This window comes from Melitaea cinxia, chromosome 30 (assembly GCF_905220565.1).
Source record: "Melitaea cinxia chromosome 30, ilMelCinx1.1, whole genome shotgun sequence".
Lineage (NCBI taxonomy): Eukaryota > Metazoa > Arthropoda > Insecta > Lepidoptera > Nymphalidae > Melitaea > Melitaea cinxia.
In genome coordinates this window covers 6,301,179-6,317,215 of record NC_059423.1, presented here as the reverse complement: position 1 = coordinate 6,317,215, position 16,037 = coordinate 6,301,179, and the positions used below count along the sequence as shown (strand labels likewise).

General features: G+C 36.2%; 1 protein-coding gene across 1 annotated transcript; it reads left to right on the top strand.

Moving 5' to 3' along the window:
- The first annotated feature begins 522 nt into the window (after positions 1 to 522).
- On the top strand, positions 523 to 10,483 carry LOC123668131. Its single transcript, XM_045601923.1, has 5 exons — positions 523 to 1,586; positions 2,737 to 2,907; positions 9,286 to 9,394; positions 9,933 to 10,108; positions 10,352 to 10,483. The coding sequence occupies exons 1-5, from the start codon at positions 523 to 525 to the stop codon at positions 10,467 to 10,469; spliced, it is 1,638 nt and encodes a 545-aa protein (XP_045457879.1). The 3' UTR covers positions 10,470 to 10,483.
- Positions 10,484 to 16,037: the final 5,554 nt, after the last annotated feature.

The following is a 16,037-nucleotide window of genomic DNA, read 5'->3' as shown; positions in this document are numbered from 1 at the left end:
AAATTTACCCATAATATTAAAGATTAAGCTAAATTTTCTAATCAGAATTTTTATCCAATGCACTTTTCAGTTTATATTACCTAATCAAATCGATCAAATACTCATACAAATTACAAACTTTAATCGAACAATCGTGAGTATCGTATACCGAGTCGTATGATCTTCACTACCAGCAAAGACTACCAGTATATAAGTGTATTTACATCCAAAGTAGTACAAATGTCAAAACGGGCTTATTAACAAAACTATTCCTTTTTTTGTGATTGAAAGCCATTATTACACCTGTGTAACACACTTGGTTAACTTTGCATTAACCCCGAAGAAGAAGGTATTATTTTGTGATTGTGTCTCTGTGATCATTATGATTTGCGGCGATTATAATATTTTACATAGCTGATAGCTATAGATACCTTTCGCGTTTTATCAATGAACTAACGTAACAAATCCAAGTTTATATCACTCATGTATTACTACAAATAGTATTTAGTATTTATTTACCTCATGAAATTAGTTAAATATACAATGTCGGATTCAGCAGTAACAAAACCAGTGAAAACGCACAACTTACCACTTTTGATTAGAAAGAACGCTATAAGAACGTACGAAAGATTAAAATCGAACAATCGACGCGTTGAGAACGCTCAACAGAGTTACAATGAAAACATAATTTTTAAAAAAGACATAATCTACAAGGCCCAAGAACATGATACAATGAGCGGGAAATACCCTAATTTAATCATTATAAATATACTGAATGTCGTGAAAAATACGAGTCGGACGATCGCCACTTACCAGGAAAATTCTTCTTTAGTCGAGTTGAACTCTGACAATATATCAAACCTTATTGGGCAGAAGAACTACGACCTAGTATTCAGTGCTCTGTGTTCAGTTATAAACCAAGACTTAAAAGTTCAAGGTATAATATCATTACTAAGCTTAGATAAAAAAAACACTTCATGTGATGTGAAAGGTGAGGATAAATCTTCTCAAACAGACGAAACTTGTCGAGAAATGTTCATGCGTATTAAAAGACAAAAGACAGTCATTAGACGGAAACGGATAGGATCTTATGCTATTAGCGATGATGCGCTGCCAGAGGAGCATATGAAAAAATTTATTATTTATCCGAAAAACTTAAATCTTATTACACCAGAGAAAATAAAAGTCGTATCTGATCGTAATAAAACTTTAGAAGAATTTAATAACAAAAATTTGTGTGAAGAATCTTCTAACAGTGAATATTCACCAGAATTAAAATGTATACTCGAGGAAGACAGTAATATCTATGACAGCAGTATCGGTAACATCTCTATAGGCAGCTGTAACATACCGAACATATTAGAAAACCCTAATTCTTTATTAAACAACATCGACAAACACACAAAACACACGGACACCAGTAACTTGACAACGGTCAGAATGATTGACGGTTCGGTGATGATGATTCCTGGAAACCCTGATATATTTCATTTAGCGAGTCAGGATATTTTAAAAGATTTGTCGCCGCAAGATAGGAAGAAAATATTATTGCATCAAGCTTATATCGATTGGAAGTTCTGTTTACAAGCTGATTGTGATGGATATCTGTGAGTATTATAATGTTTAATTGTAAAATAAATTAGCATTGTTAATCACAGACGTAGCACTTCCACTATATATATTCGCTTCAGGCATATATGGCGCATAGGCCTCTTTCCCCATGTAGGAGAAGGATCAGAGCTTAATCCACCACGCTGCTCCAATGCGGGTTGGCGGATGTTTCACTGGCGTCGGGTGATGTGTAGTAAGCACATAACTTATGAGTAGACCTCAACAGCGGGAGGTTAGAATAAGCCATTAGGACCTGTTTCTCGCTGCTCTTTGGTCAAGTGACAATTACAAGTCTTTTTTGTGTATAATTTTATTGTGTATATAGTCCTATTTGTTTGTTTTTGTAGTGTATATTGTAAGCGTAAGTATATTTAAGTAATTAATTATGGATTCTGAACGCCCTGACCCTGGTGGAGGTTCCTATAATTTCTCCCAAACAATGAAAATAGATGAAAATAATAATAGAAAAAGAAATAATGGCGATGCTAATTTATTCCAATCTAAAAGACCCACTAATAATCTTCATCAAACACCATCCATTCATTTTTGAATATCATATCAAAAATTGACCGCTCCAGCGGGATTCGAACCCGCGTCTCCGACTGACCGTGTCGGCGCTCTAGCCAATTAAGCTATGGAACGATGTACCCGCTAGAGCGAAACTTTTGATATGATGATTTTTATTTTCGGTTTAAGCGAACCGTGGCGCCGTCTATAGTGAGTTCTTTACAGAGACCCGTAACTATTCAAAGTTTCATATTTTTGATATGATATTCAAAAATGTTTAGAATTCCTAATGTGTGGGTACACAAAAATAAAATCGTACATATTAAACCATCCATTCAATTGAATTATGTCACGCCGGAATTTCAAAATGAAAAGAGGTTATACTCGACCGAGGATATTGCCCCCTTACATTGTCCATGTTTCCAAAACGGAAACTAATCCCAACAGTGGAGCTATTCTGCGGCCTATTCAATTCGGACAGTTCTTACACAATAATAAAGTAACTAATATTGTGATCAATGGCATAAAGCGAATTGGGCGTAATCACGTATTGATAGAATTCAAAACGTCACAGCAGGCTAATTCCTTTGTAGATTTAACAATTCTTACTTGCTCTGGATATAATGCATCTATTCCCAGTTACAGCGTATCTCGCATGGGTATCCTCCGTGCAGTACCTGTTGAATGGTCCATGGAAGAATTAGTAACAAATTTACAAGTTCCTTCTGGTTGTGGGGGAGTTGTCAAGGCCCGGAGACTAAGTCTAAAATCTATTAATGAACATAATTCTCCTGTATGGATTCCAACACAGTCTGTAGTCCTCACATTTACTGGACAGAAACTCCTTCCCCATGTTTATTGTTATTTTAGCTCTTTACGTGTAGAAACCTATGTGTTACCAACTATCCACTGTAACAAATGTTGTAGATTTGGGCACGTTAAAGCACAGTGCAGGTCAAGTCCAAGATTTATTTATTTATTTTAAAGGTACATCCACAGAATACTTACAAAACATTATATATGAATTATTGTTACATTATTATCTAATATGTATCCCATTAAGGAGTATATTAATATCATGAAGCAAGTATAATTAAGATTACATCACATAAAAATTTTAAAAGTAAAAATCCTTCTTATTAAAAATAAAATTCATTTTAAAAGATCATTAATCAAATTTATATAAAAAAAGTCAAAGGTATGTCAAGAGAATATTAATAATCAAACATAACTAGAATTCATCATCGTCACATCAGCCTATGGCAGTCCACTGCTGGACATAGGCCCCCAAGTGGCGCCAGACATCCCATTTTCCGCAATCCTCATCCGGCCTACACCGGCAATCTTAGGTAGATCGCGGTCCAACGGGCCGGAGGACATCCCGCACTGCGTTTGCCAAGACGAACTAGAATTCAATAATAATAAATTTAATAATAAATAGATAACTAAAATTTAAATAATTATATCAACATGTAAAAATACAATAATTACTATTTGTAATTATTTAATAAATCAAAAGGAAATAAAATGTCATTGTAATATCATTCTTCTTCTTCTTCTTTTTTAAAGACTATGGCTCCATCAGCTTTTCGCCGATGATTTTGCCAATGACAAGTACCTACTGAAAGTGTATAAGTCCGGAAACGGTCCGTTTTTGACAGTACAATAGTGGGATAAGCCGCCTAAACTGCAGTTAGTTGAAAATATTTGACATGACTATTTAACTTTGATTTATTGGTAAATTATAATTTTATATCATTGATTCTAATAAACTTAGCTAAGACAACACAGAAAGAAGATGGCACTAAAGTTAGAAGAAAACAAACATTGACCGGCCGCGGAATGTTTTTGGGAAGCATATCATATAGTGATACAGTTAATTTCAGACAATTAAAAAATAAATGATCGAGAGATCCTTCCTCCAAGCCACATTCACATAAGGAACTATCACGAATGCGTAACTTAGCTAAGAACACAGTATACAGTATACGGATAATTATCGACGTAGTTATTTTACCTAGGTCGGAGTATTTAAAAAACCATGGCTTGACAGGGATACACGGCTGGATATTGCCATAAAATTTACCTGTAACTAGTCTTGAAGATTGCCATAATCTATCCCAAGATTTATCCAGGCATTGTTTAGCCAAACTTCTAAAGTCTCGGGTAAAGCATTTATTATATTTATCGCAGCCTAGGTGAATGGCGTCTTTTGCACATATGTCTGCCATTTCATTACCTGTTATACCGCTGTGACTAGGTATCCAAGCAAGCGCTACTTCAATATTCGACTGATGACATTTGAACAGTGTTTCTTTTATCTTTAGAGTAATGGGAAGATTATTTTTAGCATGAAATGGACTTTTCAATAAATCCTGGAGGCAGCTTCGAGAGTCAGTGAATACTACAGATTTATTAAGACCATGAGATTCAATATACAAGACAGCTTCCAAAATGGCAATACATTCACCTGAGAAAGTTGAGGAGAGAGGAGGCAGTTTGTAATTCAAGATAATATTGTATTTAGGAATCCAGACAGCAGAACCAACGTTTAACTCGGGGTTAATTTTAGATGAGTCAGTGAAGAAATGTAACCATTCTGACCAGTCCGAATCGATTATTCTATTAAACTCAAGTGCGGCGCCAGGTGATTCTTTAGTAATTCCTAGGTTCAGGATAATTCTAGGATGATATATCAAGGAATCGTAGCTATACGTGAATAGTGGATTTTTGTCAAACTGAAATATACCATTGATGTTGATTTTAAGAAAAGATTTAGTAAGGGGGGGTTTATCTTTATAGGTCCAAAAATTTGAATTATTAATAAGCTGATTGAGATCATGGAGTTTATTAATTAAAGGGTGAGAAAAGTTTTGTACGGCATTAATAAGGAACCTGTCACATAAGAACTGTCTGCGGAGATGTAAAGGAGGATCAACCAATTCCACTTGAAGGGCATTAGTAGGAGACATTTTCATTGCTCCAGCTATAATTCGTAGGCATTTCGCTTGTAATCTAGTCCAATATGAGAGAGCAACCTTATTACATGGTTCCAAAACGAAACTTGCATAGTCAAAATGGCTACGTATAATCGCATTGTACAACAACTTCTGCGAATAAGGGTGCGATCCCCATCTAACGCCCGAGAGAGATCTTAGAATATTAATATTTTTTTCACATTTGTTAGAAATATAATTTAGATGTTGAACGCCCGACATTTTGGAGTCCAGTATGACTCCCAAAAATTTTACGTGATTCTGAATGGCAATAGGTTGACTATTGATGTGAAGAGACACGCTATCTGGGACAGAGCGTTTTCGAGTGAAAACGATGCCAGAGCATTTTGGGACAGACAAGGTAAGACCATGATCATTTAACCAATTATTTAAGTAGTACAGGGCAGAATTAAGTCTAGAAGTGGCCTCGGAAAAAGTTGAAGAACAAGAATAAAGAGCAATGTCATCAGCATATTGTAGAATATTGCAAAAACAGAGGACCGATTTGTCAAGGTCGTAAGTATACAAATTGTACAAAAGGGGGCTCAGAACGGAGCCCTGAGGAAGCCCTTTCCAGACTATTCTTTTTGGAAGTAATAAACCTTGGACGCGAACCGTGATGTATCGGGCAGAGTAAAGATTAAAAACAATATTGATCATTTTCATCGGCAAGTTTAAGTTAAACATTTTCTGACGGAGAATATGGAGCTCAACGTTATCGTATGCAGATGAGATATCAAGGAAGGCGCCAATAACATGTTTCCCAGAGCTAAGGGCACGCCAAACATCGGTGGTAAAGATGCTGAGGCTATCTAAAGAGCCCATACCCTTCCTAAAGCCTAATTGGTATTTAGACAATAGGCCTTGACTCTCTATAAGCCACTCTAATCTATTTTTAATAAGGTGTTCCATAATTTTAGTCATAACAGATGAAAGAGCAATTGGTCTATATGAAGAAGGATTCCTGGGGTCTTTATTAGGTTTTAGGATAGGAATGATAATATGAGTTTTCCACGAATCAGAAACAATTCCGGAGCTATAGATTAAATTAAAGATATCAAGCAGATATAGTTTAACAGAAGTGGGGGATTTCATAATAAAGGAGTATGGAATACCATCGATCCCAGGCGAAGAATCCTTAAGTCCATCAAGGGCAGAAAGTAGTTCATTTAAAGAGAAGGAATCGTTGAATCTTTCGGAAGCCATGCAAGAGGGAGGACATAAAAAAATGTTTTCAGAAGGAACATAGGGAGGAGCTAGATTATTAACAAAGTTAGGCAACCAGTAAGAGGAATCGTTAGAAGAGACGATACGATCATCCTGAAAAATTTGTCTAAAAGATTTTATTTTTCTCCACACAAGCGAGGCAGGAGCTCGCGGTGACAAAGACTCGCAGAAGTTACGCCACCCACTAGACTTTTTCTTTGAGAGTAAGCGCTTAGTCTTAGCAGTTGTTTTCTGTAAATTTAGGTAATTAGTCATCGATAAATCAGAAAGATAGGTAACCTCAGCAGCCCTGCGTTTCCGAATACTATCTGTGCATTCAGAGTCCCACCATGGGGGCGAAGGTATTTTATCTAGAAAAGAATTTTTAAGTGGAATTGATTCATCAGCTGCAGAGGTTAGACACAAAATAAACAGATCATAACACAGTAAAAAATTATTGTCAGAGACCGGAGGAAGGGTAGCAATTTTAGAATCAAGAAAATATGAGAATTTACGCCAATCAGCTTTCTGAGTTCGGTATTTTAAGAGAGGAGGGAGAGGAGCCGATTTATTAGGAGCGGAATCAAAATTTATTAATATGGGAAAGTGATCACTACCGAATGAGTTCGGTAAGACCATCCACACGAAGGACATGACTAAACTCGGAGATGACGCGGAGAGGTCAACTGCACTAGGTTTTTCACTCGGGGCACCTCTTCTTGTCGGAGTACCATCATTTAAGACACATAAATTGAGATTATCAAAAAATGACAACAGTGATGAGGAATTTGAGTCACATTTACCGCAACCCCAGAGTGTGTGATGAACTGAAATCTCCTAAGATGACAAGAGGAGACGAAAACGTGGATAAGATATTGTTTAATTCTGAAATTAATGCTGAACTAGGGTGTGGTAAATAGATTGAGAAAAATAATACATTAAATATTTTAGCACCAATTATTTGAAAACCAGGACCATGGTATGGGATATGAATTTGCGAGAAGGTAACAGTTCTATCAATCAGAAGAGCGGACCCTCCGTAGCCATCATCTCTGTCATCACGTAAGCACAAGTAGCCAGGTACTCTAAATATAGAACGAGGCTGAAGCCTAGATTCTGAAAGAGCAAATATTGCAGGTTTATATTTATTGATTAAATAAATTAGTTCATGTTTTTTATTTCGAATACTTCTACAATTCCATTGAATGATCGTGCGACCCAGCATTTTTATTAACTAAAAGTAGATATAAAAGTTTGCAATAAACTTAGGACATTGTTCGGTAAAGCGTCTCCAAACTTAGAGATCATGTTAACAAGAGCGCAGACCAAAATCTCAATTAAATTATCGTTAGGAGTTAAATTTGGGGTCGGCTCAATCATTTGGGGATTAGGAAAAGCACAACCGTTAGGCATAGTAGATTTAGGAGAGTTGGTGAGGGAGGAATGAGCATAAACATCATAAGAGGGGCGCAAAGGGGTACTAGGACGAGGAGTACTGAACACCGTTTTACGGTAGGAGGTAGAGGGAATGGTAGGAGAGCTTTGGGATTGGTGAGTGATTTGAGGAGAAGGATCTGTAGGAGAGCTTTGGGATCGGTAAGTGACTTGAGGAGAGGGCTCTAGCCTAGGCGACGCTTGAGAAGCTGCAGCATAGGATAGCCGAGGCAGATGAGGGACACGTGATGAAGCCTCTGTGTAACCAATACTCTCTTTGGTCATAATTAGTTTAATTTGCTTTTGCCTTTCATGCTCCGGACATTTTGAAGATTCTGTAGCCTTATGATTGCCTCTGCAGAAAAGACAAGAGACATTTTCATCTGAGACAGAGCAGGTTTCGCCAGAGTGAGGTTGAGCACATTTGTAGCATCGGGGGGTGGAACGGCACTGGCCCTTAGTGTGACCGAAACGGCAACAAGCAAAGCATTGGATGATCGGTAATTGGTACAAAGAAACAGGAAGGGATGCGTGAAAACAAAAAACTCTCTCAGGTAAATTCTGTCCAAGAAAGGTTAGGGCAACTGTAGTAGTAGGTATCCATTCAGGTTTTCCATCGGTAATTCTTTTTTTATTTAGGCGACGAGCTTTGATGACTTTACTGCAGTTATGAGGGTATTCCATTCCCTCAACCATATCTGATAAAGACCATTCAATGGGGACAGAGCGGACCACGCCAGTCCTCGTGACTTGATATTGTGGGATAGAAGCCTCGTAGTTATTTGCGGATAAAATAGGATTATGGACAAATAAATTTGCTAGATCAGCCGACAAAAAATCTACAGAAATCCTATTTCTGCCTAGGTTTTTAATGCCTCCGTTAACAATTCCATTTATGGAGTTCTTATGAAGGAACTGTGCGAAATTGAGAAGGCGAATGGATGGACCAGATTTTTGCACAGATTCCAATTTAGAAATATGAACAGAAAAGGGACCTTTATCATCCTGATTATAAGCAACTTTATTATCTGTGAAATCTGGATCAGTATAAGTGTCTTGCACAGAGGCAGACGGAGGAGAGGCTTTCTTTACACTTTCAGGAACAGGATCCATTGACAAGTGCCTTTTATTGCTGCCAACGCCGCCACCTCCCCCATCAGGAGGAGGTGAAGCGTCCCACTCCATATTAGGGACTACCACTTATTACATAAAATAAAAACAGCACTACTATTCAAAACAAACCGGCACAGTATACAAAATTCAACAATAAACACAAAAATTTCCACCAAATAATAGGAAAGATACACTAGCACGTGTTGACTCTCACCTACCCTCAAACGAAAAAACAATCATTAATATCATAGTAATATCATTGTCAAATTCATTATACACAAATTGTCTATCATGTCAAAAAAAGAAAAAAAAAAACAAATTGATTATTAAATGGGTTTATTAGAAAAAAGACGAAAAAATATATCTAATTACAGCCCACTAATAAATTTAATAAAAAAAATTAAAAAAAAAATAATAATCATTTTTTTTTAATTTTCAGACCGCTCCAGAAGGCAGTACTCAATAAGGATGCGGATTTAGTAAAACGTAATTGTATAGTTCTAAAGATGCGCCATCAATCAGTCGACGTCACATTTAATGGGAATCCGGTAAGAAAAGACAATGAGAACAAACAACTCGAGCTCTTATTTGTTTGTTTAATTTCTAAATTCTCCCTTTTTTGTAGTCAGTTAAAAAGCTAATAATGATGTAATTTTCAAATGATCATAACGGAATAAATGACTTCGTTATATTATAATGTATTTAAATTTGGAAATGTACGTGTGAGTATCCATACATTTCTGTGGGTACTTTAATATTTTCTTGTGTTTCACTCATACTGTGGTACCAACAACTAACAACCACAATAACAATGACCAGACCGTTGGCGCAGTTTGTAGGCGCAGTAGTGGCCATGCTTTCCTGCTCCCTGGTTTGTTAATTCTATTACTGCTTAAGTCTAGGTGTAATATTTCTATTTATTTATATTATATGTATTAGTTCTACTTATATTTATTAAAACAGTATTAAGATATATCAGTCGGCTACCTACAACACAAGCATTAGGTTGCTTACCGTAGGAACAGATGACCGTGTGTGTATTAAAAAAAATTATAAATTTTTATCAAGTTAAATATTATTTTTCAGACAGCACTTCAATTATCACTGATCCATGGCAGTCCCAAGTGTACAGCGATATTGTTGCAATATGGAGCCGACCCGCTAATACCTGACGAAGAAAGCAGGACACCGTTACATCTAGCAGCGGAGGTCAGCTCGGAAAACGTTAAAGCTATTTTGGATCACTGTAGAGCGAATGCTAGGTGAGATATTGTTTTAACTATATTGTTGCATATATCTAACTAATATTGTAAAGCTGAAGAGTTTGTTTGCTTACTACTTGTTCTAATTGAAAATATATTTTTGTTTTTGAGGCTATTTACTGAGGAAAGCTATATAATATTAATTATAATAGGCTATATAATATTATAGTGTTTTCTTCAAAGTAACGCAGGTGAAACCGCGGCGCACAGCTAGTATATTAATGAGTAACTTTGGTCTTTCAGAGAAGTTCTAAGAGAGAACGAGGGTATGTGGAGAGACAGCTTCGACAGTAAATCAGATAAAGATTTGGCAGACTTTTTAATATATAAGATGTGTATTGAGTACGACAATCAAGGTTAGTTTTAAAATTTATTTTTTATTATTTAATTGATGATTGTATTAAATTTTTCTATTTGTTTTTGTGTCTTAATTGTTTATTTTAGTGTTGCTTGAATTATTTATATTTTATATTTCTGTATGCGATTTATCGATTATTTCTTGTTAATGTGTTCTTTTTGCTCATTTATGAATTATTTACTGTTGGAAACTTTGCTGGTTTGTGTATTGGCTGTATGAATTTATTAATTTACTGTATTATTGTACTGTATGTTTCCTAAATAAAATAAAATAAATAAATAAAATTTATTTTTTATATAAAAAAGTGTGACTTATGTACGCACGTAAGTAGTTATACTTCATTGGCTAACTTCTTCTTCTTCTTCTTCCCCTTCTTCTTCCTCTTCTTCCTCTTCTTCTTCCCCTTCTTTCTCTTCTTCTTCTTTCTCTTCTTCTTCTTTCTCTTCTTCTTCTTCTTTTTCCTCTTCTTCTTCTTCTTCTTCTTCAACTTCTTCTTCTTCCTCTTCTTCTTCTACTTCTTCCTCTTCTTCCTCTTCTTTCTCCTCTTCCTCTTCTTCCTCTTCTTCCTCCTCTTCCTCTTCTTCTTCTTCTTCCTCTTCTTCCTCTTCCTCTTCTTCTTCCTCTTCTTCCTCTTCTTCCTCTTCTTCTTCTTCTTCTTCTTCCTCTTCCTCTTCTTCTTCTTCTTCTTCTTCTTCTTCTTCTTCTTCCTCTTTTTCCTCTTCTTCCTCTTTTTCCTCTTCTTCCTCTTCTTCTTCGATTCTTCTTCTTCTTTGATTCTTCGACTCTTCTTCTTCTTCTTCGATTCTTCAATAATGACTTTATCTTGCTGAACGCGCTGTTAAACTTCACTTGCAGTGTCACACGTCAAACCCCAAAATCATATTTAGTTCGCGTCAGCCTGTAATACTGGGCATAGGCCTCTTTCCCCATGTTCCTACATGAAAGGATCAGAGCTTAATCCACCACTCTGCTCCAATGCGGGTCGGCAGATATATTCCCTACTATGAGTAACGATCGCTATTAGGTGTACACGATAACAACCGGGACCGACGGCTTCACGTGCACTCCGAGGCACGGTGGGGAGACCCACAAGGACTGCACAAACACCCAGACCACGGCAAACACCTGTATGGCCAATACAAATGTTTGTCATGTGCGGGGATCGAACCCGCAACCTATATTTAGTTATTTTAATTTAAACTCTTTGATGAAAATGATTAGGATTTTCTTAATAATATAAGTTTAACAGAATTTTGGATTGTGGCCTTTGATGAAAAATCAATCTTCTAGTTCAGGAAACATTATTTTGAACTCTGATTTTTGAAGTAAAACTTTATAATCGTTGTGATTTGAAACTCGATGAAACGAAAATGCGTCACGATAAAGAAACACATAAATGTATAGGATTATATTGAAGATTATGTTGCTGTGTGGTACACATAGGCCAAAGACGGGCAGCAGCGTCTTCGGTGCGACAAAGCCAGCCCTCCGGTCACTAACCCGCCTGCACAGCGTGGTGATTATGGGCAAAACACGTGAGTTCACCCCATTTTTGGCGCGAACTTGTGGAGGCCTATGTCCAGTAGTGGACTGCGATAAGCTGATGTGATGATGATGATGTGATGATCTTAAAGATTCGTATAGAATTCTCAGTGAAAACAAAATCTCGTAGACTGTTTGTAGTGTGTAGACTGAACAGTTTCAGAAGTTTCACATAGGCCGTGTAGTAAAATTATAGTGTACAAAACTTAATTCACCGTAGTATTTCATTGCGGTGCAGGTTGGTGTATGAGGGAGAGAGCGAAAGAGAGAGAAAAAGAGAGAGGACGAGATAGAGAGAGAGAAACAAAGCAATTAAAATCCTGGTGTTAACTTAGGTATCTGTATGTTATAAACGTTACACAGTTGTACAGTTTCGGTGCGTTGGTGGATGGAGGGATAGACAGTAGATGACTGGATGAACGAATCGATGAATGGATAGGTCTGTATGGCGGCACCTTGTTATGGTACACTTTCGTAGATAATATAAAATAATGGTCCAAATATCTCTCCTTAGGATACACACCGCTAATGTTGGCCAGTAGAATGGGAGTTTCCGAGGGTGCAAAGCTGTTAATAAAAGCGTCACCGGAGACTATCAATGTCGGTATGCCCAACTGTGGGAATACAGCTTTATTCTTAGCAGTCAGCACGGTCTGCTTAAATTGTCAAGGTAAGTCGGGTCAAAGGCTTTTAAGAAATCTTACTGATAGATTAATTGATTGATGCAGCCTATAACATACCACTGCTAGGCGTAGTCCTCTTTTTCTCTATAGGGCTCTTTATAGCCCTCTTTTTCTGTCAGAGCTTAATCTCATGTTCTTACTAATCAATGTATTTTATTATGCTAATTTATATTTACCATAAGTTGACTTATTTTATCGTTTTTAATTGCTGTGTGGTTACGGAAGTAAGGAATATAGCCACCCCCTCTTCCCGTGGGCGTCGTATGAGGCGACTAAGGGATAACATAGTTCCATTACCACCTTGAAACTTAAAAAGCCGACTGATGGCTTGATTGAAATACACAGGTCGAAGACGGGCAGCAGCGTCTTCGGTGCGATAAAGCCAGCCCTGCGGTCACCAACCCGCCTGCCCAGCGTGGTGATTATGGGCAAAACACATGAGTTCACCCCATTTTTGGTGTGAACTTGTGGAGGCCTATGTCCAGCGGTGGACTGCGATAGGCTGAACTGATTGTTTTTAATTTGGACATCGTTGAACTTACAATTCTATTCCAGTCTATTATGTATATTATTAATATAGATATAGGGTCATCATCGTCAACTTTGATATGACGTGTATTATTATAATGTTTAAATCGGCTTAAGTTACTTGTTTGATTCTTGTTTTTTATTATAGTATTTTGTAATAAAAGTTAGAAATTAGAGCATTAATGCAATTACTACAAGTTCAGTTGCCAATCTATCAGTACTGGTTATATTTGACTGATATCTTGATAGCTTAGAAATGTTATGCACTACGTATGTTTGCAGAAAACATTTATTCTTTAATATTTCAGAGTGCGATGACGTGGAGCCGAAATTCATTGACACAATAGACGTCTTAATGGAAAACGGCGCAGATCCGGCTATCAGTAACACTAACGGTAGCAACGTTAACACTCTGCTGGGGGAGTTTTGTATATCAAAGATGTCACCGCTAGTAGCGAACAAACTGATAGAAGCGATATATGTCGATGACGTAAAAACGAAGAATTTCTATACATACATGCTGTTAAAAGAGAAGTTTAGAGAAGCGGATGAAAGGAGAAATTTGAAAGAAACAAATTCTCCAAAAGAAGGAGCAACGGAACCAATTAAAACTAATGAGATAAAGGCTGTAAATGAGAATATTAAAAAAGTGAATTCGGCTAAACGTGACATAAATAAAGTGAGTTCAGCCAAAGTTAAAATAAACAAAGTTAAGTCGCCAGAACAGAATATACAAGAAGTCGATTCGGATGAAGGCGAAGTACTAATAGTTGATACAGATAACAGTGAAAGGAAAAGTGTGAGTTCGCGTATAGATGAAGTTAAAAATCAATCGATACAAACGGATGTGGAAGTCAATGTGTCAAAATGGGTGATCAAAAAGATAAATCAGAATCCTGTACTACACGATATACCCGTTACTAACATCGGTCTGAGGCCGGTTATTTTGGAGTCGGTAGACCTCGCCTCGATGACTGAGAATAATCCTAACATTGTAAAAATAAGTGAGCATTTTATACCAGTTACATTGACAGGTAAAAAGCAGATCAAATTTGTGAAAAGTTTGCCAGAATCTACAGTTGTGAGTTCGACTGCTAGCGGTACTACAGGTATTGCAAGTAAAAATAAAAATACTAGTACTAAATGTACTAGTACAAATAACAGTATACAAGCTATTATTACTGATACAAATGGTATTACTATTAAAAGATCTTTATCCCCTTCGAATTCGAAGCAGATTCGAAAAACGAAGAAATCTAAAATTTGACCAATGGAACATTAATTAGACTTACAATATGGGGGATTTTTGTTATTGAAGCATGGTGGGGAGGTAACTTATTGCTATTTGAATTATCAAATAACGTTGTACTGGACCTGATTATTATTAACAATGATGTTAAATTAATATATACTATAAAAGATGAGGAGGGAAACATCTTATTAATTTTAGTTATTTTGTAATATTTGATATAATCGTTTTTTTTTTTGTCTTAAGAAACAATTTTATTATAATTTAGTTAAATAAATTTAAAATTCAAATAAATGTTAAGGGTTATTTCTTACTATTAAGATAATTCTACTGTCACCATATCTTTATTTCCTGTCTGTGAACGTAAAATGGCGGAAGGCGATGAGCTTACAAAGTTATAATGATTTTGCTGGCGAAATTAATGTATGTACTAGGTAATTAAATGTGATTATGTAAATCATACAATAAATGTAAATGATGTAAACCCACCAAACGTTCGGAGACTTGGGCGCGTTTCTACTGACACGGAGCTTAGGGGAAGTTAAGCTGAGAAGATCATTAAAAGTGTTTCCATTGAAGCGGTATTTTTGGCAATGTTTAAGAAATTAAATTTTTAAGAAACTGAGTTAAAGTTTTATAAAATAAAGTGTTAAGTTATATCGTTTAGTTACGTTATTTTTGGCGTTATACTACGGGCAGCAGCTTATTCGGTGCGACAAAGCCAGCCCTGCGGTCACCAACCCGCCTGCCCAGCGTGGTGACTATAGGCAACACACATGAGTTCACGTTATTTTTGGCGTAAACTTGTGGAGGCCTATGTCCAGTAGTGGACTCTATAGGCTGTAATGATGATAATGATGATCGTTTAATTAGTACAGTATAATTATGTGTATAATTATTTTTTGATGAATGATTTTGACTTAAATAAGAACTGTCGAATCGATTTTATTTTCTGTAAACATTTTCTTATCAGCTTCAACTTGTGTATTGTTAGTTCATATTAAAAATAGCTTTTATTAAAAAATACTAAAACGTTTTTTGGTTTTATTTTTTTCTGCAACACCAGAAGCATCGTAAGCACGTTGGCAACCCTACACCCAATATACAGGAGCTGTGGTCTCCCTACCCACACAGGAAAACAAAACTACTTGAAAGCAGTATTATTTATCTGTAATCGTCCGGAATATCGAGGGACTTCCCCAATAGGGCTCAACAGGAAATATCCTGCTCAAAAACTGGAGCAGCCCTCACATAAATTGTAATTATTTTATTTACAACAAAGTATGTAAAATATAAATCACCAAGCGGGCTTTTTAAAACAAAGTTCATTTTCATAGTAATGATTAACTTACACACACATTATTATGTTATTTGTCAAAGGAATAAGTTACTGGTATGATCTTAATAAAGTATCAAATCATTTACACTTGATAATCTTAAATTCACCCATTCATTCATTTCACTTAAAAATCATTTACACCTAAGTAAAAAACATAAATTGTTAATTAATGAATGTGAAAAATCGAGGCAAACCTATAAAGCTGACATCAATGAGTTAAATTTAAAAAT

What these genes read in the sequence shown, in the direction of transcription:
- LOC123668131 (XM_045601923.1), top strand. Translation starts at nt 523, where the DNA reads ATGTCGGATTCAGCAGTAACAAAACCAGTGAAAACGCACAACTTACCA. An exon ending in TCACATTTAATGGGAATCCG is followed by an intron (nt 9,395 to 9,932) that starts GTAAGAAAAGAC and finishes ATTATTTTTCAG; the next exon opens with ACAGCACTTCAATTATCACT. An exon ending in CACTGTAGAGCGAATGCTAG is followed by an intron (nt 10,109 to 10,351) that starts GTGAGATATTGT and finishes TTGGTCTTTCAG; the next exon opens with AGAAGTTCTAAGAGAGAACG.